Consider the following 27,105-nt stretch of genomic DNA (forward strand, 5'->3'; position numbering starts at 1 on the left):
TTATCCGAAGCCATCCTAGCATAAATCAGAGTAGGCATAAACATATCATGCATAGAGTCAGTAGTACTCAGCATTTCCTGATTTTCATCACCAGTAATGCAGGGCATACCTTATACATGCCCAAGCATTGCAAAGATTAGTCCTTGGCGCTACTGCGCCTGGGGTGCCCCTACTCGGGGGCTACTAAATCCAAATGTTCCCAACTTTGCAGTTGCCCACTGTCCAGCGGGGCAGCTGGGTAAACCCAACAAGCACTGGTGACAACAATGCAGCGATGGGAGCCCCACTCTGGGCTCTAACAGGAATCTGCCAACAAGAACACTGGACGCTGGAGCCTCTCTTCTAAGACTCTAAAAACAAAAATGCCCCTTTGGGGCAGGTTAGTTTCTGGTGCCACTGCGCCTAGGGGAGCCCCTATTCCGGGACTCTGAAAGAAGGAATGCCGACACTGTAGCTGTCCGCGCTCTCGCGGTGCAGCCGATGACCAAAACCCACTAAGTACGGATACTCACAGTGTGCATGTAGGAGCTCCGCTCTGGCCTACTTACTTCAAAAGTACCCAATCTTTGCAGCTGCCGCTTCTGCAGTGCAGCTGTGTGGCAGGTGAAGATCAGGCACCACTACCCACCTAGGAGCCCCACCCTGGGGCTCTGAGACAGAAAAATGCCCAACACATTGCAGCGGCCCGCAACCACGGTGCAGCTGTGTAGTCCACCAGGTCAGATCAGTCTCTGTGCTCCAAGGGCAGCCCCCAATATCGGAGCGGCCCGCCACCCAGCGGGGCCACTCAGGCGAACCGTCACCGGCAGTGCCTCCCTCTCACTTCCCCGGTCAGCTTCACTCACCCGAAGTCCTCTCGACCTGCTACAGGGCTCCTTTTGTCACCAGTGCCCTCTCTACAGCAGGCACAGTGTGCGGGGCTCCCCTCAGTGCACGGACCAGCAGGGTGGACTCCCACTCCGGTTAAAAATAGAAGAAGGTGCAGGGCTCTCCTGGCGGCGACACGCAGGGCTCTGGAACGTCTCTCCTTCCGGGCCCGCCTCCCTGTTGCTGGGCAATTCCTGGAGCTGCATCAATCCCAGCGCGGCACTGCTCATTACTCAGGCCATCGCTGGGGGATTTCCTCGAGCGCGCTCTTCCGCCTGGCTGGTGGGGGTGATCTCTTGGTGGCAAAGAGGGGTAGGCTCCCTCTTAATTTGAAGTATAGAGCGGGGTGGGAACCCGCTGGAGAGTGCACACATGCGGGGTGATACCGCTACTATAGTATACATAAAGCTGAGCAGGCTCCCGCTCTTTACAGCAGCGCAGGGGGAAATCCACACGCCAGGATTCCCTCAGGACATGTGGGAAGCACATCGCTGCTGAAAACCACGCTCTCCTCTCTCTGCCCCTGGGCCCAGTTGTGGCACCTTGACAGCACAGCGCTGCAGGGGACAGACGCTCCTCACCTCCTGGGCAATGAATACAAAGCACTCACAGTTCCAGGGTCCCTCACAAGCAGGTGGCGCCCAGGCTCCTCACCTCCTGGGAGTGCAGGCAACCAAATGATAGCGCTCATGAGGGGCTAGGGCACGAGAGCAGGCAGGTAGTACTGGGCCCGATCAGCGGCCAGTGGGTACTCACCGGCCACCACAGGCAGGCACAAGCACACAGACAGGGTGACTAATTAAAAGTGACACTTACACAATGGTCAAAATAAACCTGTGTACACCACTGCGCAGCATTTCACATTTGCATTCCAGACACATACAAAACATGGCATATATATTCTCTACCATGGGGGTTCCTAATGTAAGCCAATGTGAGGCCGACAACACACACACTTTGCACTGCTAACCAGCGCTAAAGTGTCCAGAATCCTGAACCCACCATTTTCATTACAGCAAAAATGCTAGGGGGAAAGGCAAAACGTTTCGGGAAAACCCTGCAAGCAGGGCCAAGTCGAACACTCCTACTTATCGGCATCCTTTGACATGGTGGATTACAATCTATTCATCAAGGCTCTTAAAGACAAGGTAGGTGCAGAGGAGGTGGTCATAAAATGATTCGCCTCCTTCTTACACAACTGCTCCTAAAGGATAAAAATCAAAACCTTCACGTCCGACTCACACCCCACCAACAGAGGCATCCCCCAAGGATCAGTACTCTCCCCTCAACTGTTCAACATTTATATGGAGCCCCTCACCACCCTACTCAAAAAAGCCAACATCACCTTCCACTTCTATGCAGATGACAACAAGATCTATGTGGAAACCTCCTCCATTGAAGATATTCAGAGACTAAATAATACTCTCAGAAAAGTCTAACATTGGCTATTCATAAACCACCTCAAACTCAACCAAGGCAAAACCGAAATCCACCTCATCTCCAACAAAGAAGAAAACCCCCAAATCATGGAATGGCTTAAAGCAATCAATGCTCTCAACTGTGATCTCACTCCGGCCGACTCCATAAAATCATTACTAATCACCATAGACCCCGAACTTGACATGGTCCAACACATCAAAAACTCGGCGAAGAGTGCCTTCCTCAATCTGAAGCTTGTTAACAAAATAAACATAATAATAAAACCCTTCATTCTGCCCAAAGACCTCAAACAAGTCACCCAATCCCTGGTGATATCTACACTCGACTATGGTAATGCTATCCTCATCGCCTCATCGGTACAGAAATATTCCATGTAGCCCCCCCAAAACAACTCTCAATTAAGTATGGGCGGAAAATTTGTTCCGCTCGCGGAATTTGTGAATTTTTGGCACTTTCGCGATCCGCGAATCGCTCGAAATTGCCCAAAAATCCGCAATTCGTGAGTTGGCGGATTTTTTTTTCTTGTTCGCGCTTTAAAAATACAATCTCGCGTGCGCGGCATTGACTTACCATGATTCTGCGTTTGCTGATGAGTTTTCCTCCCTGTTCGCGTGCGCTGCAAGATTTTGGTAGCTGGCCGAGTGACGTCGCGATCGCGTACGCGAACACGTCATTGCGACCCAAAACAGGAAATTGCGAACAAATCATTGCGACCCAAAACAGGAAAAAGGCAACGCGAGCAGGCTGGTTAAGGGGAAACAACATGTTCGCGACCGTTGCGACCGTATGCGCAAGTTCTCGTTCCCGAACTAGTAAAAAAATCTCGAGGGGGGCGTGGCCAAGATGGCGACGGAGTAGGACGTGCTGCAGAGTCCATCCTGCGCCGCCACCAGCTTAGCTTTGTTACAGACCCCGGAGCGACACGATTTTGGCGCCCCTCCTGCCAGCTAAGAGCCTCGGGGCAGAGGGGCAACGATCCGGCGGCGGAGTTTAACTCCCGGGTGAGCTGAAGCAGCAGTGGTTCGCCAAGTGCACTGTGACGGGGAGAGGGCCCGAGATCCCCGACCTCAATTTGAAGGAGTGCCGGAGATCCGTACGCTGCTGAGTAGAAAGCGGGCGCCGGCGGGGAGCCTTGCACCAGTATACCTCCCATCAACAGCATCACCCCCTCCCGGCGGCTGCTGCGGGGGGCGTCCAGGCGGGTGAGGTGCTGCGTGGTAGCCACGAACGGGACGGACCCGGGACCGGCGACCAGAGACGCTGTTGCGCTGCCCCTCCCCCTTAGTGGACCGATGGACTGGTTTGGCGGGGGGCTGGCTTGCCGCTGTAGGCCTCAACTGACGTGCCCCGAGCCTGTGAGGGTCCGGCATCCGGGGGGGGTTGGCTGGGCGGCCCCCGGACCACGGCGGGGGTGACGCGGCCTCCCGGACGCTAGAGGCGGTCTCTGTTAACCGGTGAGCCCGTGCTGCGAGTGCTGCAAAAGGGAACAGGCGCCGGGGCCTTAGAGCGGCTGGAGTTGAGGGGCAGACCCGCCTAACGGTCGCATCCCGGGCGACATGGTCCCCGGAGTTTCCCGGAGTGCTGTGCAGGAACCGAGTCAGCACGAAGGCCTAGCCGATCCTGGGTGTGGAGGAGTGGCGGGCGACCTGAGCAACGCGGAGAGCGCGACAACAAGCGGAGGACTGCTGAGAAGTGTGAGGGGACATTGTAAAGATTGGCCTGTACGTGCGACGGTGGTGGAGGACCGTGGCCCCTTAATCCCAGTCCTTATCACTGCAGTAGTGTGCAACGCAAGGACGGCACGGACTGGCTGCACTATTGGAGACGCTACTCGGCGAGAACAGCGAGACAGGTGGCGTGAACTTCGGTCGGAGCTTGGAGTGCAGTCCCGGGGCAGCCCGGGTCAGGAGGAGGACCGGGGGTGCTGAACCTACAACTCTAGGAGGAGGGGAGTGAGGCGCTTGGCTCGAGGCTGCGGGACTCGTGTGTCGCACGGTGGCCCCTTGAGCTTGGTACCGGCTACTGCTGCGGGGATCTCCCCGGGACGACTGGTGGCGGCCACCCCAGTGACTTGGAGCCATCTCCGACACGCCGTTGGAAAGGGGAGCAGTCGGTAGCGACGCGATGTCTACCAAACAACGCAAAGAGAAGCCCGGTAAGGATACCTCCTTGAAGGGGTCCCAGCAGGCGGCATCTCCCGGCCCCAGCGTTTTGCCTAAGCTGAAGGATGATGAGGCGCCTGCCACTAAGGCCTTTATGATGGAGCTTTTTGCTTCCATTAAGGAGGACATCTCTGAACTTCGCAGCTGGCTTCGGACCTTCGTGAGGTGAGGAGGGATGTGGATAGCATTGGAGAACGGGAGGCTACACTGGAAGATCACGATCTGAGTGTGGCGAACGATGTGCACCAGCTGCAGCAAGATGTGATCCGGCTCACCGAGCAGAACTTAGATCTCCAGGCCCATGCAGAGGATTTGGAGAACCGGTCTCGCCGGAACAACATTCGCATCCGAGCTGTGCCCTGGGATGGGGAGGCTGGAGATCTGAAGGGCTATGTGGAAGCGCTCTTCTTGCAGGTCCTGGGTGAGGAGGACATAAGCGAGATCAAGATGGACAGGGTCCACAGAGTCGGATTGCTGAGGCGCGGAGGGGCCCCCCCCCCTGATATCCTGGTCTGCGTTCACGACTTCCAACTGAAGGAGCGTATACTTCGGAAGACCCGGGAATCCCCGTCCTTGCAGTTCCGAACCCACCGCCCACAGCTATTCCAGGATCTGGCAGCGTCGACGCTACAGAAGAGACGTGAGTTCCGCCCTGTGACCACCTACCTGCGTGAACAAAACGTATCCTACTCTTGGGGCCACCCCTTCCGCCTCATCTTCCGATGGCGGAACAGATTGGTTCAGGTCCGTTCCCTGCAGGCCGCCAGGGACATCCTGGGCATGGATGATGCTGCCCCCTCCCCGGGCGGCGGGAGTTCCCCATTGAAGCGGAGACGGCGCTCCCCGTCTTGGCAGAGAGTGGGCCGAGACACAGAACCGAGGAGGCCTGACCTTGGGACCAGCCTGCAGGAGAGGGGCGCAGCGGTTGCCTCTGTGACCTCAGAAACGGTGGCACCATCGCAGGATAGCTCCGGGGCGGCCTGAGCCCTGGAAGGACGTTTGAATGGTGCCGGAGGGGCACCTCTCCATCAGGTACCGTGGGTAATTTTGTACTTTTGGGAAGACATCCCGGTCCGGGACTTTGGGGGCACACTTCATGGTGCCGCCTCCCCCACCCCCTGGGGGCTACTGCAGACATCCGTACATGGGGACTGATGAGATCATTGATACTTCTTGTTTTATTTTCTCTTTTTGATGCCTCTTACAGTTCTGCTGGTTTGGTGGCGACGCTCACAGTTGTTTGGGGGGGAGGAGGGTGGGGAGTTTTGCTGCAGGGAAGGAGAGGGGGTTAGGGGGTGGTGGGGCTGAGATTGGGGGTGGTGGTGACCAGGATGAGTGGCTTGCTGTAACATTCACCTTGAGGAATGTGGTGTGTGTGCCTTCGGATTGCTTGGAACTGGCTATTTGGGCTGTTTATACTCTTTATTCTGGTGGTGTAGGCTTGATGGTGCGATTGGGATGGTTTCCCGTTGGGCCTGGGGGGGGGGACCTAGTGCTTTCTCAAGGTGGGGATGTGGCATACTAACGGGGTGGAGGGTGGTGATAGAGAGTCGCTGGAGACTTGGCTGCCATGGGAGGGGGAAGCGATGAGGTCCTATGACAATGTAAGGGTAGAGAGGGTGAGGTCACTGTTTTGTAATGCCACTTAGTATTGGTACGTGGAATGTGAAAGGTCTGAACTCCCCGCAAAAACGCCAGAGAGTTTGGAAATACGTGAATGATCACCAGCTAGATGTGGTGGGCCTCCAGGAGACCCATTTGGCGCGCAAAGATGAGCTCCGCCTCCGACACAGGCACTTCCCCCTTATTTATAGATCGTCTGCCTCCACGAAACACAGAGGGGTGGCTCTTCTTTTTCGTGCGTCCCTTCACTTTCAGCCTATGGGTGTGCGCAGCGATAAGGAGGGCCGCTGGTTGATAGTTAAGGGTCTAGTGGAAGGTTGAAGACTGTTGAGGGGCACCTATTTCTAATGGGAGACTTTAATCTGGTGTGGAATAGGGAACTAGATAGCCCTCACACTCAGAGATCTGACGCTGGACTGTTCTCTACTGAGATCCAGTGGCTTGTGGGTGAGTTGGGTTTGGCGGATGGATGGCGCTCCCTGCACCCCCAGTCCCTGGACTACACCTTCTTTTTCCATGTCCATCGCTCCTATTCCCGCCTGGACCACATCTTTTTGAGCCAAGCCCTTAGGGGAGATGTCCGCGATGCCAGCATATTTCCGCTCTCTGTGTCTGATCATAGCCTACTCGTCCTCGGGTTGCACTGGCCGGCAAGGGGTGACGGACTACGCAAGTGGTACTGTCGAGCTGCGCTTGTCCGGGATGACACATCTTGTAAGGAACTACGGAGGGCCATCCGGGAATTTTTCGCCCTCAACCCTGTGTCCGACACATCCATATTCACTACCTGGGATGCCTGCAAGGCTTCACTGAGGGGCACCTGCCTTGCTCTTAACCCTAACCTCAACAAACTGCGGCGAAAGGAGCGGGAGGAGCTGGAAACCAAACTCACCGCTCTGGAGCAAGTACACAAACTGAACCCGTCTAGACTGACCCTTCGCCCTCTGACGGCAGTTAGGGGGAAACGGAAGGCCCACTATAACAATAGAGCAGAGTTCACCCTGCTGAAACTCCGGCACCTCTCGTACTCGCAGGGGAACAGGGTGGGAAGACACCTGGCACGCCAGCTTCGGGACAAAAGGGAAAGGGATTATGTAGGGGGTATCCAGTATGCGATGGGGACTCTGCAACATCGGGATGAGGTCAAGGCGGAACTCTTTGGACGCTTTTATGCCGCGCTCTATGCGGGGGATACCCTTGACCCTGAAGCTCAACGGAGCTATCTGGATGATCTTCCCATACCCCAGGTTTCTAAGGGATGGAATGATCTACTCGCTGCCCCTATCACCAGAGTTGAAGTGCTGGATGCCATTAAGGCCTTGAAGCTCCATAAAGCACAGGGGCCGGATGGCTACATCGCTCTTTTCTATCAGACGTTCGCAACGGAAGTATGCGACTTTCTGGTCTCCCTCTTTAACGAAATGGCGGAGTCTGGGGGGACGTCGGGTTCCATGGCCGAGGACGTGATCTCCATTATTCCCAAATCGGGGAAAGACCCGTCCAAATGCTCATCATATCGCCCGATAGCCCTCCTCAATATTGACGCTCAGTGATACTCCTCTATCATTGCACGTAGGCTTCAGGACTTAATGCCGGCGCTCGTTCATCCAGACCAGTCTGGATTCATTAAGGGCCGGCAAACCCATGATAACACACAACGAGTTATTCACTTGATAGAGAAGGCTGACAGGTTTTGTATACTCAGATGTGAGTCCCTTGCTCATTGCACCATCAGGATTCAAGCAAGCCGGGCCGAAGACGGCTGAAATGCCAGAAACCGGTCCCCGGAAGCTTGTTTCCTTCCCAGTGTAAGAATTGGCTTTTGTAGTCTGGTCTGCCCTGTTCCCATGATGCACTGGGCCAGGGACAGACTAATTTGCATACAGCCAGGTTCTGAAACTGGGATGGTGCAATGAGCTAAAAAACGGTGTTGGATCTATCCCTGATCTCTTGACTGGGTGAGAGTATTCTGCTTAATTCAGAGACTCTGTCCATCACCACCGCTTGTTGTAAATATTTTTGTCCACCCTAAGCGCGGAAGGGTATACTCAGATGTGAGTCCCTTGCTCATTGCACCATCAGGATTCAAGCAAGCCGGGCCGAAGACGGCTGAAATGCCAGAAACCGGTCCCCGGAAGCTTGTTTCCTTCCCAGTGTAAGAATTGGCTTTTGAAGTCTGGTCTGCCCTGTTCCCATGATGCACTGGGCCAGGGACAGACTAATTTGCATACAGCCAGGTTCTGAAACTGGGATGGTGCAATGAGCTAAAAAACGGTGTTGGATCTATCCCTGATCTCTTGACTGGGTGAGAGTATTCTGCTTAATTCAGAGACTCTGTCCATCACCACCCCTTGTTGTAAATATTTTTGTCCACCCTAAGCGTGGAAGGGTATACTCAGATGTGAGTCCCTTGCTCATTGCACCATCAGGATTCAAGCAAGCCGGGCCGAAGACGGCTGAAATGCCAGAAACCGGTCCCCGGAAGCTTGTTTCCTTCCCAGTGTAAGAATTGGCTTTTGTAGTCTGGTCTGCCCTGTTCCCATGATGCACTGGGCCAGGTACAGACTAATTTGCATACAGCCAGGTTCTGAAACTGGGATGGTGCAATGAGCTAAAAAACGGTGTTGGATCTATCCCTGATCTCTTGACTGGGTGAGAGTATTCTGCTTAATTCAGAGACTCTGTCCATCACCACCCCTTGTTGTAAATATTTTTGTCCACCCTAAGCGTGGAAGGGTATACTCAGATGTGAGTCCCTTGCTCATTGCACCATCAGGATTCAAGCAAGCCGGGCCGAAGACGGCTGAAATGCCAGAAACCGGTCCCCGGAAGCTTGTTTCCTTCCCAGTGTAAGAATTGGCTTTTGTAGTCTGGTCTGCCCTGTTCCCATGATGCACTGGGCCAGGGACAGACTAATTTGCATACAGCCAGGTTCTGAAACTGGGATGGTGCAATGAGCTAAAAAACGGTGTTGGATCTATCCCTGATCTCTTGACTGGGTGAGAGTATTCTGCTTAATTCAGAGACTCTGTCCATCACCACCCCTTGTTGTAAATATTTTTGTCCACCCTAAGCGTGGAAGGGTATACTCAGATGTGAGTCCCTTGCTCATTGCACCATCAGGATTCAAGCAAGCCGGGCCGAAGACGGCTGAAATGCCAGAAACCGGTCCCCGGAAGCTTGTTTCCTTCCCAGTGTAAGAATTGGCTTTTGTAGTCTGGTCTGCCCTGTTCCCATGATGCACTGGGCCAGGGACAGACTAATTTGCATACAGCCAGGTTCTGAAACTGGGATGGTGCAATGAGCTAAAAAACGGTGTTGGATCTATCCCTGATCTCTTGACTGGGTGAGAGTATTCTGCTTAATTCAGAGACTCTGTCCATCACCACCCCTTGTTGTAAATATTTTTGTCCAACCTAAGCGTGGAAGGGTATACTCAGATGTGAGTCCCTTGCTCATTGCACCATCAGGATTCAAGCAAGCCGGGCCGAAGACGGCTGAAATGCCAGAAACCGGTCCCCGGAAGCTTGTTTCCTTCCCAGTGTAAGAATTGGCTTTTGTAGTCTGGTCTGCCCTGTTCCCATGATGCACTGGGCCAGGGACAGACTAATTTGCATACAGCCAGGTTCTGAAACTGGGATGGTGCAATGAGCTAAAAAACGGTGTTGGATCTATCCCTGATCTCTTGACTGGGTGAGAGTATTCTGCTTAATTCAGAGACTCTGTCCATCACCACCCCTTGTTGTAAATATTTTTGTCCACCCTAAGCGTGGAAGGGTATACTCAGATGTGAGTCCCTTGCTCATTGCACCATCAGGATTCAAGCAAGCCGGGCCGAAGACGGCTGAAAGGCCAGAAACCGGTCCCCGGAAGCTTGTTTCCTTCCCAGTGTAAGAATTGGCTTTTGTAGTCTGGTCTGCCCTGTTCCCATGATGCACTGGGCCAGGGACAGACTAATTTGCATACAGCCAGGTTCTGAAACTGGGATGGTGCAATGAGCTAAAAAACGGTGTTGGATCTATCCCTGATCTCTTGACTGGGTGAGAGTATTCTGCTTAATTCAGAGACTCTGTCCATCACCACCCCTTGTTGTAAATAGGTTTCATATTCCGGCGGTTCTGGTGGGCCTTGATGCGGAAAAGGCCTTCGACCGAGTAGACTGGGGCTTTCTGTTCAACACCTTAGCCGCCTTCGGCTTCTCGACCAAGTTCATATCGATGATACGGGCAAACTACTGCGACCCCCGCTCTAGAGTAGCCGTCAATGGCCACCTGTCGGCGTTTTTCTCGCATTCCCGCGGCACCAGACAGGGCTGCCCCCTTTCCCCCCTGCTCTTCACCCTGAGCATTGAACCGTTGGCGCTGGCAGTGAGGGAACACGAGGAGATACGGGGACTTCCCTTTTCCGGTGAGCAGCACAAAATCCCCCTCTTTGCCGATGACGTTTTGTTGTCGCTTATGGACCCGGCTCACTCTCTCCCACATGTCCAAAGGGTGCTCTCCTGCTTCAAGGAAGTGGCCGGCTTCAAAGTTAATTATGACAAATCGTATGACCTCAATCTTACGCATTCCCCTGCGGAGGTGGACCGAGTGCGGCCACTTACGCCGCTGCCATGGGCGACCACCTCTATCCTGTATCTGGGGGTCCGGTTGACACCCTCAATAGGGAAACTGTTTGCCGCGAACTTGCCCCCGTTACTAGCGGCGGTTCGGGCAGACTTGGACCGCTGGAAGCCAAAATATATATCATGGCTGGGCAGGATCCATGCTCTTAAAATAGTCCTTCTCCCCAAGTTTTTATACCTCTTCCAAGCACTTCCTATTCCAATAGATGGGGATTTCTTCCGGCGCCTTAAAACCTTGATGCTACGCTTCGTCTGGCAGGGGGGACGGGCGCGGTTTTCCTTTGCTACTCTGCGACGGCCGCAGGGGGAGGGGGGGATGGACCTCCCCGATATGCACTACAAGGCGGCGCAGCTGCGGGTACTGGTGAAATGGTCCCAACAACTCTCGGAAAAACACTGGCTACATATGGACAGGAGCGTTGCGGGGAGATCGATCTGGGACTTTGCGTGGAAACCCAAGGTAGATAGGCCCAAGAACGCCTACATCAGTACTCCCACCGGCTCTGTCCTGAAGGTCTGGGACACAGTCTCTAATGATGATCGCTGGACTACGTTCCCATCCCCCTTTACGCCTATACACTTTAACCCGGCCTTTCCACCAGCCATGCAGGAGGGCCCCTTCACTATATGGAGGGAGGGGGGCTGTAGGGCCCTCACACACCTGTTTCACGGCTATACTCCGCTGACCTTTAGCAACTGTGTGAGGGACTACAGAGTCCTGAATTCCGAGCATTTCCACCACATCCAGCTACTCCACTGGGCTACGTCACCTGGGGTCACCGATGCGGCCACAAGGTCTCCATCCCCCTTTGAAGCCTTCATCCTGTGGACCACCACTATGAAGGGTGCTATTTCCTTTCTGTATAATCTATTGCTTACTACTGCCATTTCTCCCCGTCCCCGTTATATGGGGCAATGGGAGGAACTTCTCGGACGGGACATCTCGGATGGGGAATGGTCGGGCCTGTGGCGGGACATCGCTGCGCACAAACACTCGGTGGACTTGAGGGAGGCCCATCTTAAGACCCTCATGGACTGGTACTTGTACCCGGCCAAGCTACATCGCATTTTCCCGGCCTCTTCTGATAGATGCTGGAGGGGCTGTGGCCTGCTTGGAGACTTCCGCCACATCTGGTGGGACTGCCCTATCATCCGCCCATACTGGGATGAGATCTTATCTCATATCAAAGAGATTCTTGGTTACCCGATAGCTGACTCAATGGCCCATGTCCTGCTGGGTCTTCGAGACCCGGATCTCGAGCATCAAACTCGAGCGGATAAAAAGATCTTATGGCTGTGTCTCGGGGCTGCCTAACTCACTCTGGCAGCTGCCTGGAAGAAAACGGAGGCCCCGGCGATATCCCTGTGGCATCCGAGACTGTGGAGACTACTGAACGTGGAACGAGTGGCGGACATCTTCCTGGGCAACTTCAAAAACGTTCTGTTTCGCTGGGGACCCTTGGTCCGCTTTCTATCAAAGGGCTTACCATCTGCAGTCTGCCCATCCACAGTACGTGCTCTCCACCTATTCCAGATCTAACGAGACTTCAGGATGTATGATTGAATGTATGATGTTGTTGCCACCACCAAGGGGGGCGGGTGGGGAGGGGGGAGGGGATGGGTAATTTGTTAAGTTACTTGTTGTGACACCCATATTGAGGATAGAGACCCGCAAGAGACTTACGCACCTGGCTGCAGGAGTTAGCATCGTTAGTGCTTTCCCCAACTGTCTTAATGCCTTCAGAGACTACTCTTCCGAACTGATTTGTGGTAACTCTCTAGATCACCTTGCCTATGCTTCTTGCCTCACCATGTGCCCCCTGCGTGGGAAGTAGTGCGGAGATGTTGTTTGTCTTATTTTATATTATTAAAATCTCGAGAACTTGCAAAAAAAAATTTGCAAGCTTGCGGAATTTGGCTGATTTTTGCGAATCGCGTTTACGAATTTGCACGAATCCGCATTACGCGAATTCGCAAATTCCGCCCATGCTTACTCTCTATGCAGCAGCCACAATGGTCCCCGGAGTCAGGAAATTCGAACACATTGTACCCACACTCAAATAGCTGAAAGGGCTCTCAGAAGAGATGCATGCCAACTTCAGAACCGCCTGCCTCACGCACAAAGCCCTCCACACAGGGAAACCTGAATACCTGGCCTCCAAACTCAACAAGGCCGACAAGACAAGGAACCTCAGAAGCTCCAAATGGAGTGATGCATTGCTGCTGTTGCCTGACCAGGACCAGCGCATCACCATCACAGCATGGATCGACACAGGTGCATCACCCTCTCTGCACTCTGCATTCTCATCAGCAGCAGGATTTACAACCTCGAAGCAGCCCAGACTAAGGGACTCTGCATGTCATGCCTGATCTCTGTAGCTACCCAGTGCTCTAGTCCAGTCAGCTTATTTTACAAAGTTTGAGATTTGCAAGGGACTCTAGGTGACTGAACCTAGTGAGAGCCACACAAGTCACCCCATCCTGGATTTCCCGGAGTGTCTAGTTTTTAAAAATGCATAGGTTTGCAAGGTTTCTCCAGGTGCCGGCAGAGTTAGGGTTCAAAATCCACAACTAGGCACTTTGCAACAGAAGGGTCAGTTTGCACTGTAAACATGTGGTGTGTTCACATTGCGTTTTAGGCCCTTTCCTCTCACGGGCACTAGGCCTACCCACACAAGTGAGGTACCATTTTTATCAGAAGACTTTGGGGAATGCAGGGTGGGTGGAATTCTTTGGAACCACACAGATTCCTGAAGTTTCCATCATAGAAATGTGAGGAAAATTGTTTTCTTTGACAAAGTTTGAGGTTTGCAAGGGATTCTGGGTAACAGAGCCTGGTGAGAGCCACTCTGGGTGTCTATTTGTAAAAAATGTATAGGTTTGCTAGGTTTCCCTAGATGCCGGCTGAGCTACGGTTCAAAATCCACAGCTAGGCACTTTGCAAAAATGGGGTCTGTTTTCACTGTACAAATATGGAGTGTCAACATTGCGTTTTGGGCTATTTCCTGTAATGGGCACTAGGCCTACCCACACAAGTGAGGTACCATTTTTATCAGGAGACGTAGGGGAACACAGAATTGTAGGGCAACTGTTATTACCTATTGACTTTTCATGCATTTCTGCCTTCAAAATTTAAGATGCAGGAATGATTGTTTATGTGCAGGAAGGTGTCCCATCTTGCACATAAACAATCACAAATGGTGATTTGTAACTCCTTTGTATGCTGCATTGTGCAGCACACATAGAAGTTATAGATCATCTTTTTTTGTGATTGTTTATGTGCAGGAAGGGGCACATTCCTGCACATAAATAATCATTCATGGCAATTTGCTGTTTATCTGTGTGCTGCACAATGCACAATGCAGCACACATAGAAACAGCACAAACGAGGAGAAATTAAGCATTTCTCCTCGTTTCGACATGTTAGGACCAAGTATTCCCTGGTCTTAATGTTGGCACTGCCCCAGGTGCTGTTTGGCTTGTTTCATTTGCCTTGGCTTCATGGTTAGCTAGGTGAATAGTAGTTTGTGCTCAAGTTTGGTGACAAAATGCTTTGGCAGAGTTTGGGTACTATTGCCAGAATAGCAAAGGGTACTTCAATCAAAACCTGTGTCACCCTCTGATACTCCATCACAAACTCATGTACACAACTCTGCCAATCCATTTTTTTCTAACTTTCAAGATCAACAGCTGTTGCACCACAATTATGTCAGGTCATGACCTACACAAAGCTCTGGACTTGAATTCTGTCCTAATTCAGAGAACACAGCTATGCATATACACCTCAATCCTGATCTTCTTCACATCAATCATAGTGTGTCCAAGACTGAGGCGATAGCAAACTGTTAATAAATCCTAACGCCTTTTGGATACGGTGAGCTGTGCGCCTGGCAGACATTATTAGTTCTTAAGAGGCATAACGACGGGACACATTGCACTTGTAAGCACATTAAACTAGCAGCCTTGATCGCAAATGTGTATATGAATTAGAACAGTTTTTGTGGAAGGCGTGCTGTTCCAATCATTTTCTTGAAAAATAATGACAAATGGTGCAAGTATGCAAGGATAGTAAAATTAGACACAATTGGTAGGATTTAATATTATTAAGAGCATTTAAGGTATATAGTGTGAAAAAAGCATTTTGAGAATGTTCGATCAATAGTCTAGTAGAACACGTAACCCAGTGGCTAGAGTTGTCCAAGGATTGTTTGGTAATTGCAATCCCATTTTGAAGTACACATACACTTAAATATTTAAATAGTATTTTTAATGTTTTTGAGTTTTGCAGTGTACAGAAAGTAAAACTTGACAGATAATGTATTCTAAAGACATCTATGCCTCTTGAAATACAGATAGAAAAACTAAAAAACTATACAAAAATGTTTAGTATTTATGAGTGAAATGGCACCAGATAATTCAATATAAGTCCATGAGTAACAGGTATGTGGAGGAAAGCTAAAATCATTCCTTTATGTTTACAAATAAAAGTCATGCAAGTTATCGTCCAATTTCCCCCTTAAGTAAGCAGTCAAAACGTATTGGCCGAGTCTCATATGGTAGAATTCTCAAGTGGGTTAAGAATAAAGGGATCATGGCAGACCATCAATGTAGCTTTCAAGCAAAAATAAGCAATGCCGACCAAATATTTCATCTACATAAGTCTCCATATTAAGCTGGGCATGTCAAAGACAAACATAATATTCTTTTATTGATCTCCAAACAGGCGTTTATTAAACCTGTGGTCCACTCTGAACGAATGGTGGATAGAAAATGACTGTCTGACGCTTTATGAAAGAAATTCCACCCCAGTAAGAGGAGACAATAGGGGAGAAGGACTGTTGATTATTACCGAGATAGGGGTGAAGCCCAAGAATTCACGATAACGCGATCCCTGTGTTATAACTTGCCTTTTATAATATTTAATAGCCAAAACGGCGACAGCTCTACCAATACTCCCCAATCCTTGTCTCCAGTTCCTCCTGCAACTTCATTATATCATGCCCTGCCCTACACAGAGCATCACCACCTGTTCCAGTGCTCACGAGCACAAAAAGCTATACCAGTTGCACGTTAATCCTATCCTGCAACGCCCCCCCCCCGCCCTACCAGAAACTTACTATAAGTCTTGACCACAGGGTATTTTGCATAAATCTGTTACTGTGCCCATCTCCCATACAGCTCGCCTATCCCGTCCACTAAAAATATATAACCCACTCCTACCTTTCTGCTCTGACTTTACCAATTAACTTCAGAAATGCCATCAAAGGGAAATGCCTTCTTACATCCTGTATTAGATGTTTGAGCAGCATGCCATTTATTTGCGGCTTCCCCTTCTTTGATAGCTTTCTGGCAAAGCAGGAATTATATGTTTGCACGTTTAAGCAGCTGTGATGTGGTGGAACCATGACATACCACTATAGTTTGCAATATTACGCCGAATGGCCTTAACATGGTCTGAGTGCAAGATGGAGAGCTTAAATGACAAATTGTTTATTTTCCAGAGGCTCCAAAAATTCTTGCCCTATAGCCAGTGATTAGCAATGCAGGATGCATCGACATTTTTTACACTGCAATAGGAGATCCGAAAAAAATCATTTTTGGGTAGTGTGGCATTTGGGCAGTTTATCATAAATTTCTGCCAGAAGAAGCAGGTAGTGCTTCAGAAGACCCACATAAAATATCATAATACTACTATTGTTACAAAGTTACAATTCGAAATAAACACAAGCAGATGTTACTTACATTGAAGAAGTGCCACACTGTCCCTCACAGAAAGGTACTGATATCATATATGTTGATGTACAATTGTTGTGTTCGACAATCTCCTGGTGATTAACAATGTAACAATTTGTGGCTGGCTGGGTACCTGGGAAAAAGACAAAATCTTTTATGAATTGCAAGGCCAAGAAAGACTGACTGTAGAAAGAAACTGAAACATTCTGCGGTGCCAGATGGTTCAGCATCTTCCCAACTAGCACACGTCCGTCCGTTCTATGTGTTTGTAGATCATGTTTAAACTTACCATCAGACGTACCACGTTCCTAATACTTCCCCCTTTGCCTCAGTGTCAGATCTACTGCAGGTGTTCACACTGCCATTTCGAAGAGCTGCCTAGCAGTGCTCTATACCCCTTTAACCAACGGAACCAACCAGGAGCGGGCGAAGATGTCTGCTGTGCAGCACTGAGACTCAAGGGCTAAGGCGTGGCCCCAGTCATATCCTAAAATGATACAAAAGGGGGTGGTGATGGACGGAGCATCTGAACCAATCAAACACTCACACCCGGTCAAAAGATCTAGGTTTAATCCATCACCGTTCTTTAGCCCACTCTGCCACCCCAGTTCAGACATGGCTATATGCAAATCAGTCTGACCCTGTTCCTCAATGGAACAGTCCAGCCCGAACTGCCAAGCCATGCCTTCAAGCAAGCCGGGCTGAAGACGGCTGCAATGCCAGTAACCGGTCCTCGGAAGCTTGTTTCCGGTCCAGGGAAGACATGGCTTGGCAGTTCGGGCTGGACTGTTCCCATGAGGCACAGGGTCAGACTGATTTGCATACAGCCATGTCTGAACTGGGGTGGCAGAGTGGGCTAAAGAACGGTGATGGATTAAACCCAGATCTTTTGACTGGGTGTGAGTGTTTGATTCGTTCAGATGCTCCGTCCATCACCACCCCCTTTGATATCCTAAAATGAGGCCCTCTAAGGATATACCACTAATTTATAGAGTAAATGAATTAGGAAATGCTGGGCACGATTTTGTTCAAATGGCTTTTACAAAGGTGAACATTCTGTGAAAGATACTGATCTTCAGTCCATGACCTGGAAATTGAGGGTTTTGAATCATCCAAAGAATTTAAAAAGAAACTTTTCATGCATTACTATAAATATTAAAAGTATCCTCATGCTAGAGGAAACACATCTTTCCAAGTGGTAACAGGATTCTCTTGCTGAGCACTTTAGGGGTGGGGGAAATGGCTCGGTCCATAGTTTAATATATTCATTAGGTGCTATCAAAGTGGCTTTCCAACAGCAAATAAGATATAATGCACCTAAACGTTTGAGTGCGCACGCATGTATGTGTCGGTGTGAGAGACGGAAAAATAAGATTTGCTCTGATATTAGATATTTTAATTCCCTAAATGTTTCCACGGATACCCCCACAGTTTGTGGTCATGCTTATTGTATTACATGGGTTAGAGACTCTAGCATGGCTTTGGAGATGAAAAAAAAGTCTAATTACTCTTCCCCTGCCATCTCTCAAAGTAATAAAAAGGGGTAAGGGTATATGGAGATATACAAAAGGTACAGTGTTATGGATAGATGCTGATGATGTAATACTGTTAGGCTTGAATATACATATTCTTTCTTTGTTGGTGCATGAGGCATGTTCAGAAGAGATTTATGACAGCAAATATCCACATTGCGATTGGTTGCATCCTGCGGAAATCTGCATAGAACTTGTTTCAAGAAACACCTGTTACAGTACACATGACATGACATGGAATCCCCAAAAATCACAAACTATGGATCCTGACATACCAGGCTTTTCTGGATCTCTATGGGAGGCAACTATTAATAGGATTACAAATATAGTACATATACTACATAATATTTTAACTGCAGTTGACTATTTTACTGCAGAGAGTTTTCTAGCTTGACATAGATGGTATTAGGCTTATCCTATGTTTAAATGTTCTGCTAGAAAACAGGCATTTGAAATGAGCAGTGTCGGAAGGTAGTCTACTAGTAGATGCAGGTAGGTACCTACAACTAGTAATACCACCACAATCACAAATAAGGCCCAGTCAAACGTCAATAAATGTATCCTTGCTCAACCCTTGGTAGCTTGGCTGCAAGCAGACAGGCTTAACATAGTACAGGTGTGTAAGGCATTTAGAAACACCAATGTAGTAAATAAGTAAGACACAACACACAATATAAATACAACACCAATTTACCAAAAATTGGAAATATTATTTTAATTAAAATTACACCAAAACGATAAAATTCCAATGTAAGCTACCAGAGATATGTACTGTATTCAAAAATTCTAACGAATGCAAATCTGAAGGTTTCCCTTCCCCCAATTGTGAAGCACTAATTTTTGCCCTCTCACTTAACATAGTACAGGTGTGTAAGGCATTTATAAACACCAATGTAGTAAATAAGTAAGACACAACACACAATATATCCCGAGTTACACCCTCGTTGAAATCTTACTTTAAGGTCCTCCCCCAGGTATTAAACTTAAACCAGGAGCCCCAAAAATCTTCTTGTACTCAAACTGCACCCGTATCAGTGGAAGATACTGGTGCTTTAACCACTTCTACATCTCCCTTATCTGTCTTCGGTAATCTTGGTAATCTGGAAGAAAGGGCGGGAGTAATAGTAGGGGCAAGAGATTCACTCAGCGGCATAGGGATGGAGGACCCAGCTGAGCGAACCGCTAATGTAACCACCCCACCAGACCAGCAAGCCTTGGCCATAGGATCTGCAAGTAAGATAAACGACTTAGATCAAGACACTGGAGGTTGTAAAGATAATGGCAGCGATGATACTATTCAAACCATACTTCTTAGCATGAGGGAAGAGATTAGAAGCGGATTTGAGGAATCAAAGAGGTGTTTTGAGGAGTCTAGACACACTCAATCAGAGATCCGCACAATGTGTGAAAATCTAGAATCTAAGGTAGATGGTCTCTCACTAAGAACTGGAGGACTAGAAAATTGTGTTGAAGAGCTTAAGGCTAAATTGGAGTCTGCTGAGGTGAAGATTCAGACACTACGACGGGAAGGCGATTCAGTCAAAGAGAGGGTCGAGTCTCTCGAAAACTTTTCTAGAAGGAACAACTTGAGACTTTTAAAAATACCGGAGGGAAAAGAAGGAGGAGATTAAAAAAAATTAGTTGTAACCTTACTAAAAGATTCTCTAAACCTGGATGAAACTTTGGCTGAGATAGAAACAGATATCCAGAGGGTACATCGGGATCATTTCCGTCTTAAACAGGGCAGGGATAAACCAAGGAAGATCCTAGTGAACTTCTTAACATACTCCCTGAAAGAGAAGATCTTGACCGCAGCCCTGAAAGCCAAGACTTTGAAAGCCCTGAATTTTCTTTTGAAGTGAGATCTGACCTCTCTAGAACAACACTGGACAGGCAGTGGGAATTAGGTCAAAGAATGGAGAAGTTTAGGAGCCTGGGAGCCACTGTGCAGTTGAGATTTCCTGCCTTTCTAAGGATAATGTACAATAATAAAATGTACAATGTCAGGTGCCCCTTGGAAGCCGACGAGCTACTCGCAACCATTAATGTACATGCAAATCCTCCGGGTTGTGGATGACATTTTTGTTATTTTCTGTAAATGAGTTAAAAGGAAAAACTAGATTAAAAAAACTAGATAAAAAAAAAAAAGGGGGGAATATGGGGAAATAAACAAAGGAAATAAGGAAAGCAAAGAGAAGGAGGGAAAGGAAGGAAAAAAAAAGGGGAAGGGAAGGGAAGGGAAAGGAAAAAAAAAATATATAACAAAGAATATAAAGGAAAAAAAAAGTAATAAAAAAACACGGGAGGGAAAAAAAAAAAACCAACACATGACATTATTACATTTGGGTAAGGACACATAATTTTGTAATTAAAACACCATTGGGTGATACATTATAAAAATGAAGTCTATATCTCTTATCCCCACACTACTCCCCAAACCTATCCTTAGATATCAGAGTATCATTCACAGAAATAATACTTTATAGAACACCTATTAGATAAGGGATCTATAATTTTTTCTCTATGGATCACCACTGCTTATATTTTAAGCATAGCGACCGGTAAAATGATTGATAATATAGATACTAGGGTATGGAACGGGAACATGTCAGGGACGAAAAGCTGGCAATCCATCATGCCAGAGTAAAGTGGGGGGGGAGTTCTAGGGGAGGGAGGGAGGGAGAGGGAAAGGCAAAACATAAAAGTCCTCATAAACCGAGTTTCATAATAACGAATAATATGGATCCAATCGTGTCTCCAAGTGACCACTTAGCTAAAACAGAAAGAGATATAGCCAAGGATAAGTCGCCTCCAAAAAAATGTAACAGAGTTGAGGGATCAGAAACAGTGTTAAAGAGTCTTAAAACTAATGTCAGACATTAAATTCCTATCCTGGAACGTAAATGGTCTGCGCGTTAGGGCTAGAAGAAATAGAATCTTACAATACCTACGAGATTCACCCGTGCAGATCATCGCGATCCAGGAAACACATCTGAATAGACAGGAGATCTCGGACATACTCAAAAAGCATAAATGGGTCGATAAATTTATAACTACGGACCACAATGCTAGCATTCGTGGCAATGCTATCATTTTTAAAAAATCAGCAAAGGCCCAGATAATGAGTTGGAAAACTGACGCCAGCAGTATATGGTTGTCAGTCAATGCTCAATTAAATTCAAAGGTTGTCACTATCATCAGTTATTATGGACCTAACCAGGATGACTCTTCTTATTTAAATATTTTGCAAAATCAGCTGATTTCTTGCTTAGACCCTATCATATGGGTCGGAGACTTCAACCTTGTCTTAGATCCAAAACTAGACAAATCTGCAACCTCCAGGGCCGTAGTACATAGCAATATGAGGGATACACTGCTTAGAAGTATGTCGAATCTTGGCTTAATTGACCTATGGAGACAAAGAGCTGGGAACGCTAGGGGAGTCTCATACCACAACTATAAATATGGTCATAAATCACGCATAGATTATGCTTTATTCAGTTTTTCAATCAAGGATCAGGTTAAATCCATAACATATCTGCCTCTACATCTGTCAGACCACTCTGCGATTTTTTTCTCGATAAAATTGGTGCAGAAACCCACTCACTCATCCTGGTCTTTCGACCGAACAATTCTATTGGAGGATGAAGAGAAGGACTATCTGACGCAGGAAACTGTCTCCTTTTTAGAACAAAACTTAGGCTCTGCCTCTCTAGTCACCGTATGGGAGGCTTGAAAGGCCTTCATCAGGGGATGTATTACAGGTAGGGCCTCATTCAGGAGAAAGAAATATGAAGAGGCTATTCGACATATAGAGCTAGAATTGACCCAGCTAGAATCGCCAGACCAGCTCCCCTCTGACAACCAAGAGGAGAAAAAAGAACTAAAGGCCAAGCTAGACACACTATTACAGGACAGGATAAGTAAAAGATGGCAGGCAAGCAAACTTGCCCATTTCGAATATGGTGAATCTGCTGGAAAACTGCTGGCTTGGAAAATTAAAGCTGATCAATCCAGAAACTTTATTAAGGAAATAAGGGTAACAGGGGAAGCCAATACTAGGTCAACAGATACAGCTATTGGGGAAGCCTTTAATGAGTTCTTCCAGAATATCTACACCGAGGAACTTAATGTAAATCTAAACGAAAGGAATGAATGGTTGAACAATATAACCCTCCCAGAGCTGGAAAGTCACCAAACTGAAAATATAGATAAAGCTATAACAGAGTTGGAAGTTTCCAACACTATTAAACAACTAGCACAGGGCAAAGCCGCGGGACCAGACGGTCTCCTCGGAGAATTATACAGGGTACTCAATTCTATTCTTACCCCATTCCTTACCAACCTTTTTAATACCATAATGATTAGAGGGGAGACACCACCAAGCTCTTGGGGCGAAGCCAATATAGCTTTAATATTAAAAACAGGCAAGGACCCATCCGAGTGTGGATCATATTGCCCAATCTCGCTTCTCAACAACGACTATAAAATCTTTACTTCAATCTTGGCTGCGAGATTGGGAAGCGAGATTGGGTCGATTATTCACCCTGACCAAAAGGGGTTTATTAGAGATCGGCAATTGGCTGACCTAACCTATGATTTGGTGGGAGCTGCGGATATTGCTTCAACCTTTGGCTTACCCCTGGCCATCATGACCCTTGACGCAACAAAAGCGTTCGACAGGGTAAACTGGGAATACTTAAATTTAATAATGAAAAAATACCATCTGGGCCCCAAATTTTGTCGAGCCATAGGCTTACTATATAACAACGCTAGAGCATCCCTAGTAATAAATGGTACGCGAACATCTCCTTTTAAAATTAGTCGAGGAACAAGACAGGGTTGTCCCTTATCCCCCCTTCTTTTTAATTTATACGTAGAACCGTTTGCACAATCTATAAGGGAAGATACTAATATTCCACACTTTAATTTTTCGGGCTGGGAAAAGAAGATTGGTCTTTATGCCGATGATATAACTATATAGACAACGGATCCTGTGTTGGCATTCCCAATTATTATAAAGAAAGCGGATCGGAAGTGACGTCGTGGCATGGAAGCGGCCAATGGAAGGCCGTAACGACAGTGCGCGCCTGCCAATAGGTTGAGCGGACATTGGCCCGTCAGAAATTTGGAATAGCAGCTGAGGAGGAAAGCGCCGAGAAGCAGATTTTGCAGTAATAGTCGAAGACACCACTATTCACGATGGGGGATGACAGTGAATGGATGAAGCTCCCCATTGACCAGAAATGTGAGCACAAGGTGTGGAAAGCACGCTTGAATGGATACGAAGAGGCGGTGAAGCTTTTCCAGAAAATAGACGAGAAGAGTCCAGAATGGTCAAAGTACCTGAGTCTGATAAAGAAGTTTGTGACTGACTCCAATGCAGTGGCTCAGCTGAAGGGCCTAGAAGCGGCCCTCATCTTCGTGGAGAATGCACACGTTGCCGGAAAGACAACTGGAGAAGTGGTTTCTTTGCTGTGCCCTGCTCGTCGTCAAGGAGCCGCATAGCGCCTTGCCGGACCCGCTTCGCGGGTCCCGCAGCGCTTGAAGAAAGTCTCCTTGTTTGCTGCCGAGTGGTTGGAACTTTGTTGGAACTTTGCTGGGGGAAGTGCGGGGCAGGCAAGTGTGTCGGCGGGGCTGCGAGCTTGCTGGCAGGGACTCCAGTGTCCAGGAGTCCCTGCGCGCCCAACTCGTAACACCTGGGCTGCTCTCCCCGCTGGCCACGCCCCCAGCCAACGGAGTAAAAGCGGACTTGTCCCGCTGCTTACTGGGACCCTCTTGGAAGTGCGTGGAACCAACCTCTGCCCTATAGAGGACTGTGGATTGCTGTGCCCTGCTCGTCGTGAAGGAGCCGCATAGCGCCTCGCCGGACCCGCTTCGTGGGTCCCGCAGCGCTTGAAGAAACTCTCCTTGTTTGCTGCCGAGTGGTTGGAACTTTGTTGGAACTTTGCTGGGGGAAGTGCGGGGCAGGCAAGTGTGTCGGCGGGGCTGCGAGCTTGCTGGCAGGGACTCCAGTGTCCAGGAGTCCCTGCGCGCCCAACTCGTAACACCTGGGCTGCTCTCCCCGCTGGCCACGCCCCCCGCCAACGGAGTAAAAGCGGACTTGTCCCGCTGCTTACTGGGACCCTCTTGGAAGTGCGTGGAACCAACCTCTGCCCTATAGAGGACTGTGGATTGCTGTGCCCTGCTCGTCGTCAAGGAGCCGCATAGCGCCTCGCCGGACCCGCTTCGCGGGTCCCGCAGCGCTTGAAGAAACTCTCCTTGTTTGCTGCCGAGTGGTTGGAACTTTGTTGGAACTTTGCTGGGGGAAGTGCGGGGCAGGCAAGTGTGTCGGCGGGGCTGCGAGCTTGCTGGCAGGGACTCCAGTGTCCAGGAGTCCCTGCGCGCCCAACTCGTAACACCTGGGCTGCTCTCCCCGCTGGCCACGCCCCCCGCCTATCAGCCTATCACAGAGTTCCATAGCGCATAACAGGCCCTAGGGTAGCCGCCTCGCGGGAGCGAGCGGGAGCGTGCCGGGAGAAGCCCGGGACAAGGGCGGGACCGTCTGTGGCCGTCCGGGGCCGAAGGAGGCCGGGCTGGGCCAGCCCCTTAACACCTGTAGCTCAGTGGCCCGTGTCTTGCCATACGCCGGATATGGCGACAGAAGAGGAAACCCCGGGGAAAAAAGGTAGATTACGCAATGGGTCATTGGAGAATTATTTTCCGAAGAAGAGTGAGGGTGAAAAGGACTCTATTCTAGCAGAGCGTAGGGCAGAGCGGCGTCGCTCAGTTGAGAGCATGAAACATAGACCCCTCACTGATAGTTCCCTGCTCGATTTGACCCGGGAGGGAGGATCTGTAGACTTGAGTGAGGACAACGCTAGTCAAGAAGGCGTTCCCCTATTGTTCTGTGATTTTGTTTCCACACCCTGTTTGCCTTTGGATAACATTATAATCGTTTCTCCTACCCCTAGCCCAAGTCGCATCATTGTGACATCTAAACCCAGGAAACAGAAACCTAAGCTATTACTTGCGGCCCAGATCCACCGCCCACCACCTAGTAAAAAAAGGAGGAAACATGGAGTGGCACCAGGTAAAGCCAAAACCCCGCACACTGAGTTCGGTAAAGGGGCAAAAACCCCCATTTTAACTGAGATTACCCCAGCAGTGGAACAGGATTATACACCAGCAGTAGCACCACCATTGGTTTACAGTCCATTTGAAGTAGCTATACAGGCAGTGGTTCCTGATAGCAACACTAGAGCTACAGCAGCTGTTACTTCACCTTCCCCCACATTGATAGGGAATTTAGAGTTTTTGTTGAGATCTCTCCTTTTACCTATTAATGAGTCCATTAAAAAGGTGGAAATCAGACTGACCATATTGGAAGCCGCCATAACTAGTATGGCCACTCTGACTAAAACTCAGGGGAGCGGGGTGGCGCATCTTACACCCTTAATAAGGCCCCCTCCCACCTCAGTTCAAAAAAACCCACCCGCCCCAGCTCAGCCGGCCAAGCACACTCCACAGTCCCAGGGTAGAGTTGACCTTCCCTCTCAAAATCCCCCGCCTCCAAAACAATTAAAGACACCACAAATTGAATTGGGTGTTGCCCCAAATAAACCAATCTTAAAGGCCCCGACAAGTAATAATCAGAACGTCCAAGGGGAAGGTAGAAATAATAGAATACCACAAAAAAAGGTTCCACAAGTGGAGATTCCCCCAGAAGCAGTGCCCTTTGTGGTGGTCTTGACTGGGGTCCCTCAGTTAGCAGAAAATAAGAAGGAGGGATATGTTGACCTTAAGAATAAAATCATTCATTGGTTGAGAACGTACAGGCCGATAGCGCCCAATATAGATGGGGATATAGTCCATGTTAGACGGATTAATTGGCTGGGGAGTAGAACTAAAAATATAGAGGGAGATATAGTGGTGGTCAATTTTAGAGATCCTCGGGCTGTTGATTATATTTTAAACTGGCCATCGGGAAATGGGGAAACTTGTATCATCCCTCGGGCCTTAACATACTTTTATCCCAGGTCAGAGGCTACCCCCTTTAAATATCCAAATAAATTTCAATCCTATAGGCCTTCTCTTACCTTGCCGTATAATAATAAATACCCCCAGCATGGGCAACATTTTGCCTTGGTGCCGGACCAGCACCTTGCTTGGTCTACGGTCCCTTATAGACACACGATGAACCACGACTCCCGGATGAATCATCTGAGACCTTTCACCCCGCTGGACACTTACAATCGGTTTTCTCAGCTCTCTGGGCTGGAAGACTGCGATTGAAGTTCAGTGCCCGGGGGGGGAGATAAGTGAACTCCCCGGGGAGAAGGCCCCACGACGACTCTGTGGTAGTATAGATACAGGGGAAGTTAGTCCACTTTCAGCTCAACCTGTTATTACCAACAGCATTACTGAGGCTTCTATGTCATCTAGGCCTCTGACTAGCATGGTTGGTTGCCCTGCAACCCCTATTCCCTTGGCACAGGAGGGGGGGAGCTGTATGATCATGGTGGATAATGAGGGTGTGAACGGGGAGGGATACACCATAGTGCCCAAAGGACGGCGGGTAATAAACCTCCTTTCTTGGAACATCGCGGGGCTAAAAAGGAAGTTAGAAATTCCAGAGTGGCACACGTTCATTGAGAGGTTTGATGTTTACCTGTTTCAGGAAACCTGGAGCCTATCACCGTTATACAAATCGGGGTATACCACCCACTTTTTGCCAGCAGTAAGCAAGGGAAAGGGTAGACCAGCGGGGGGCCTCATGGTCTGGATCAAAATAGAACTGGATTGGGTAGCAGTAGCACCACCATTGGTTTACAGTCCATTTGAAGTAGCTATACAGGCAGTGGTTCCTGATAGCAACACTAGAGCTACAGCAGCTGTTACTTCACCTTCCCCCACATTGATAGGGAATTTAGAGTTTTTGTTGAGATCTCTCCTTTTACCTATTAATGAGTCCATTAAAAAGGTGGAAATCAGACTGACCATATTGGAAGCCGCCATAACTAGTATGGCCACTCTGACTAAAACTCAGGGGAGTGGGGTGGCGCATCTTACACCCTTAATAAGGCCCCCTCCCACCTCAGTTCAAAAAAACCCACCCGCCCCAGCTCAGCCGGCCAAGCACACT

At 48.9% G+C, this 27,105-nt stretch overlaps 1 protein-coding gene across 1 annotated transcript in view; it reads right to left on the reverse strand.

Annotated features, from left to right (window-relative positions):
- Nucleotides 1-27,105, reverse strand: part of LOC144823889 (mucin-5B-like) — a 1,747,676-nt gene that overhangs the window by 40,403 nt on the left and 1,680,168 nt on the right. The window contains exon 33 of the mRNA XM_078682783.1: nt 16,459-16,582. Within this exon, the coding sequence (XP_078538909.1) occupies nt 16,459-16,582 (124 nt within the window). The remainder of the gene's footprint in view (nt 1-16,458; nt 16,583-27,105) is intronic.

The sequence above is a fragment of the Lissotriton helveticus genome, chromosome 3_1 (genome assembly GCF_964261635.1).
Source record: "Lissotriton helveticus chromosome 3_1, aLisHel1.1, whole genome shotgun sequence".
NCBI classification, from domain to species: Eukaryota; Metazoa; Chordata; class Amphibia; order Caudata; family Salamandridae; genus Lissotriton; species Lissotriton helveticus.